Below are 6,000 nucleotides of genomic sequence, written 5' to 3'. Positions count from 1 at the left end.
GTTTATACATGGTGTATACACACACACACACACACAGTTTATGTACATTGCACAATTACAGACAAAGCCTGCAGTGCTTTGCAAAACTCAAACAGTACGGACTATCTAGTATGTTTTATACCAAATAAGCTTCTCAGTGCATTAAGTCTGTCTTCCAGTTTCCATATTTGCTTCCTAAAATATTCTAATCACCTTATCTTTATATCTTTCCAGGCATTTCACTGGTTATACCTAGTATATTTAAACACCATTTCATATGTATCCCAAACATCCTTTATGTGAACTGAAGGATGATTGACAACCTCACTCCTTCAGGAAAACGGAACTAGATGTTGCACTAGTAAAAACTTCATCACTTCACTTGGATTTCAAAGGTTTGAATGTCACCAAAAGACAAGACTCCGAAAAGAGGGATGTACCCGCAACTGCATTGCATTTTCTCAGTGGCTAAATGGAAGTAGAAGTAACAAGGGTATTTCTTGATATAAAGCATAGCTGAGACAGACACTGGAATAATAGTTCTGTGTTAAACAGAAAGCACAAGAAGCATACAGACAATGCAGAAATTTGAGATCTGGAGAAAAAAATAGGTATTGAGAGTCTGTTCCTTTAGTTGAGTGAAAAGACAGAGGTGACAACTGCAATGCATATTTTAAAGAAGCAAATACCATGTGCAAAAGACATTTTAAAATTGAACAATGTAATTACAACCAGAAGGAAAGTATTAAAGAAAGAATTAAGGAAAGAATTAAATCAGAGGGAAGGAAATAAATTCAACTGTGACCAATTATTCTACATCTAATAGACAATCAACCTTGATTCAGAAAAAAACATCAGGCTATGAAAAAGCAAGGTTTCCCCCTAACCAGTTAGGTTCAATTGTAACCACATAATTGTTACATTTTTACCTACATTCTATGGTAAATACTGTTCAAGAGACCTGACCAAAATTAATAGTCTCTCTGGTTTATAAAGCAAAACACTGAAGAACCTCCAAGCCTCAAAGTGATTTACTGTGATGGGTAGATTGATTTTTTTCTGGATCCACAGTTCAGTTTCTTGGATTTAGCAGAGACAATTTATAAAACCTTCGAAAAAACAATACACAAGGCTTAAAAAAGGTCAAAAGTAAAAATTAATTTATTTGCTCAAGTAGTGAACAACTCATGTAGATGAAGGGTTTGTAAGATTAAAAAAAAGTGTTCTATCCTTTTTAGCAACAAGCATTCTGTTGGTAATCAAGAAGACAACATACAAAATTATTTTCTTAACATACGTTCTAGGCAACCCAAGAACACAAAAGACAAAGTCATATTTTGAAAAACAAGGTTGTATGTCATACTTCAAGATGCACAGAAGAAAAATTTCTTGTGCCCTTGTAAAGGTAAGTTTTTAGACAAAATAACCCACCCTTGATCTTGTATCTAAGAAGTTACAAATAAAAATTTCAGAAAGCAAAAACCCACTTCTCTTAAGTTAAAAGACAGGCAGCTTCACTGTCGACATAAATTCTTGTATCAAAAACATCCAGGGTTACACAATAACCAGTTGCTGTTTATTTCTGGACAAATAGAGTTCACTCTAGAGTCTACAACATACCATAGTCATGGTGTCCCTTAGACAATACTTATACTTTCATAAGCTTCTCAATAATTAAGACATCATTTAGCAAGTTCTGTTTTCTGTTCATCCGTGTAACAAAATACAAATACATTGCTATTGCAAAGTCCCTTTTTCAAAGGAAAAGTGATAAAAAAAAAGTTCCTTAAAAAATAACATAGATCAATGAAACCGTTGCCCTCTTCCACGTCTACTCTTGAGGTGACCAGCAGAACGCCTAAGAGCTTTCCTCTCTTGACGATGTTGTTTCTCAGCTTCCTGCTGCTTCTTTTGCTGCTCTGACTGGAATATTGAAAGAAAAAAAGGCTCAGGTTCTTGCAAACTTACATATCACCTCATTGATGAAGTACTTCTATATCAAGTCAGAAATCCTTGCGAGAAATCTGGAAATGCTACTATAAATGGTCCCGTTACCTTGTCTTATACTGTACCTACTGGTTCTGGCTGTCTCCCGACATTACCATTCAAAGTAAGTCAGAGTAAATGTTTAAGACAAAGATACTGAAAAGCACTGAATAAAATCATGTATTTCAGATGAAAACCAATGTCTAACAATAGACTAAAATTACAATCCAGAATTTAGGTTTTAATGCCCTTAAGAATGTAGACCAGAATTTCAGGCTATTTAGTACCTACTCTGGTTAACTGGTATTACCACCTTGAATATTTGCACAAGTGTATTTTAAAGTGACAGACGGGACAATTATTAATTTTGCTGAAACATACAGGTTTTCTAAAATGTGTTCTTAGCATTTCTTGGAAGTATTTGATATACTGTATACAATTATAGAAACACTTTTTACAGGAAAATAATTGAAAATCTCCACTCCAGTGGCACATGCTCTATTAATGTTTTTTCTCTTCATCAAAAATGCACTGAAAGGGTTTAATTTACATACTACACAGATAAAAAGGCTCCTACAGACATAAACTTCTCTTTTCTTGGGAAGACTAAGGCTTGTTTTCAAACTAATAATAAACTGGAACTAGCAGACTTGAACTATCCACTCTCAGACAAGTGTCCATGCTATAAAATACTCCATCAATTAGAGTGATTTCCACTGCAGGTAGCAATAAACCCATGCCCATATTATGGTAATAAAAGATAGTGGTCTTTAGACTTTTATTGACTCCTGTTTCCACTGCAAGTAGGGATAAAGAAACCCACTATGTGAAAATGTAAGTGGTTTCTCTCCGTCTCTAGGTGTCATCTGAAACAGTCATGACAAATCTTACTTAATGTTTCCTGATACAGCTGGTATGCTGAAATTGAATGATCTCCATTTGCACTTGGAGCACTGTTCCTCTGTACTGTAAGTACTTGGGCTGTCTATAAAACTTTTTTTTTTTTTTTTTATATTTAAAATCCCCTGAAAACTAAACTGCAAAATATCAATGACAAAAATCCATTGCAAGATCCGTCCATATACATTATCAGCAATGAATTAAAAAACTCAAAGCTGTAGCATATCTGACGGAGTCATGTAAAATTGGCACTCTGAACAACTGCCTTCTTCCTCCTTACTCCCACCCAAATCTTCACAAAACTGTTAGCGAAAGATGATAGTTCATTGTTCACCATCAACTGCAAGAAATCTTGTGGCTCAGCACTTCCCCATTTAAAGCTGCTATGAAAGAGACTGTGCTTTAAAAGTCCCCAAAAGCCTATTTACTTAGCTGCAAGACACTAACATATCAGTTACAGCAGTTGGTAAAATCCCCAGAACAGTTATCCTACAGAGCACTGCAGAGGAACCTATAACTTGATTAACAGCCAACACACTTTAAATTCCAGAAATACAGGAATCAAGCCAGGATGAAACAGTCAATAATCAAGTCAAGCAAGTGTTGTAGAACTATTCCAATAAATTTGGATGTTTAAAAATTTTATTCAGGTATACCTAAAGCGATCACTTAACTATTTTCTTGTATTATCAGTTGTACCAATGAGAAGAATATTTGACTACTGGTAAGGAGAAATTTATTACAGTGCAAAAAAAGTTCGCTCAAGGAAAAACTGAAGTACATTTTGTCAACTGAAGTATCAATTAATATGGACCTTCAGCTTTTATAACGTGTCCTTGGTTCAATTCTAAAACTTTTTTTTTTTTTTAAAGCAAAAAATCCCTAAGTGTTCTACAACAGTAGCAGATGCACACATGGATTTCAATATTCCTGCATTATAGGGTGATCAGCTGTCTATGATCTACAAAATACCTTAGGACAGGAAATAAAAACCCTTTGGGAAAGGTAGTTAGGCAGCCGTCAACTACACATTTCCAATGGAATTTGGCAAGTACACCAGGACCAGAGCTCATTCTTGTGATCTGCGTTACAAAGTTCAGTAACAGAAGTGGTTAGGAGCTCTGTTTTTATCATGCTGAGACCTAACAACCTCACCAGCCAAGAGAAAAACTGTCACCTACAGCAACCTGATTGTGTTTGGACCTGCAAACCAAGATCTGATCAGTCCTGGCAGTGATGTCAGGTAAGGTCACAAGCTTCTGATGATACGTCTGCGAATGAACTATTAAAAGATGGAAGCCAGTATTTTCCACCGGAACATAAGATTTTATGAGTGCTGCCTGAGTTATAAGGGTATAAACACACAGAGCACTACCGGAGGCTTTCATTCTCTTGGCAAGAAGCAGCAGAGTTGGCAGCATATGAAGAAACGAAGAGGGACATTTGTTTGACAGTTTTAAAGTTCCTGTTCCTTCATGCAAAAACTAAAGTTACTTGTGTATTATCTTAAAAGAAAAATAATAAAATAATAAAAAGTTATACATATATATACAGCTCACCTTCTTTAACCTGAATGTTGCCTGCTTGCTGCCTACTGTGGTATCAGACACATTTAACGTGCCAAGTTTTTCTTCAAGCTTTAAACGATCTCCAAGAGTTTTCCTGCAGAGAATAATTAACATTAGTCCCTGTTCTTGCCATCTTTTCACTACAATAAATGCTGATAATGCAGTCAAAACTAATCTCAGTTTCTCTGAAACCCCGAAATGCCATGTCTAAAAAATAAGCACTCAGTAAACAGAGAAGAAACACAGGCTCAAATCATTCCCTCCAGATACCGTTTACATAAATTTAAAAAATGTTTCTACTGAAAAGTTCATTGTCTTCTAAAAAAGCATCAGGCCTCTAGCTGAGAAAGAGACCACATCCTACTATTGCTATAGTTTTCTATGACATTTCAGAAAAAATCAGGTATTCAGCTGCAGTAACAGATATAAACAAACAAAAAAAAGCTTTAAAGCATAATATACCCAGTTTGCTTAATAACTTATAATTTCTGATTTGAGAAACACAGTTGAGGGAAGGAGATAATCTTGGCTATACATTAAAATTAATTCATCACAGAATGAATCATGACTTCACCGACAGAAACTACATAGCCCAATTAAAAATGATTATTCAGACACTGCGTCCCGTAACTGTATAATATGTTTTCTAAATAAAAGAACGCAAACAAGTGAGTCTGATTAAAAAAAGAGAACCTGACCTCACAGAAGAGTGCCACATGAGCGTACACCTTCCCCTGCATGGTGCTCATCACTCAGTTTCTGTGAGTTATTTGGTCTCAGGCACCAAATTGCAGTATTTCTCTATGCTGACTTCAATAAGGGGGTTGTAAATTGGAGCAGCCGCGGAGTGAAGACCTCGAAGGACCTGAAGGACCTCCAGCGCAGGGGTGAGGCAGACAGAGACGGGACTTGCTCGATCCAGTCTTGCTAAACGCTACCTGTGATTCCTACCGTAGCAAACCCTTCATCTGTAATTCGGTGCCTACAAGTAGGCAAGGCTATCTGAGAACACGACATCACTGGGAGGACCAAACTTACTCTGTGACACACTCAGAAAGCATTCACCTAACTGTATATGAATTTAGGTACTGCAAATTGAGATGCTGCTATTAGGTAGATCTTTCTGAAGAGGGGTAAGAAACATTTTTTTGGACAAGTTTTAAAGTGCATGCATTAGCTGAATGCTAGCATATACATTTCTGCAATTTTTTACTTTAAGGGAAAGGCGGAAAATAAATCGTCATAAAAATACACGTGATTAGCAGCCACCCAAAGTCAATGGAGTTTCTAAGGCTGAAAGGCTCACAGATTGTGCCCCATGTATGAAGCCTCTGGAGCCTGCAGAATTTTGGTTAATGAGCCATTTATGTAACAAAGACTCTTCAGATTAACAATGAAAAATTACTGTCAAGAATTACTTTATTTCTCACGACTAGGTACTTTGATTGTATTTTTTCTGTAGTATATTTTTCATTCAGTACATGTAAAAACTTGTTCCATCTGTGTGAATCGGGAAGACAAGCTAAGCCTTAGAGCTAACTATGGCAGAAGATCAGTCACCGACATC

At 36.2% G+C, this 6,000-nt stretch overlaps 1 protein-coding gene across 1 annotated transcript in view; it reads right to left on the bottom strand.

The window, feature by feature from the left end:
* Positions 1–966: 966 nt before the first annotated feature.
* Positions 967–6,000, bottom strand: part of NOL10 (nucleolar protein 10) — a 49,169-nt gene continuing 44,135 nt past the window's right edge. The window contains exons 20-21 of the mRNA XM_035543030.2: positions 4,425–4,527; positions 967–1,902 (exon numbers count right to left, since the gene is read on the bottom strand). Of these exons, the coding sequence (XP_035398923.1) occupies positions 1,783–1,902; positions 4,425–4,527 (223 nt within the window). The 3' untranslated portion in view covers positions 967–1,782. The remainder of the gene's footprint in view (positions 1,903–4,424; positions 4,528–6,000) is intronic.

Source organism: Cygnus atratus, chromosome 3 (genome assembly GCF_013377495.2).
Source record: "Cygnus atratus isolate AKBS03 ecotype Queensland, Australia chromosome 3, CAtr_DNAZoo_HiC_assembly, whole genome shotgun sequence".
Taxonomy (NCBI): Eukaryota; Metazoa; Chordata; class Aves; order Anseriformes; family Anatidae; genus Cygnus; species Cygnus atratus.
The sequence above is the reverse complement of the archived record's forward strand: the minus strand, read 5'-3'. Positions and strand labels throughout refer to the sequence as shown.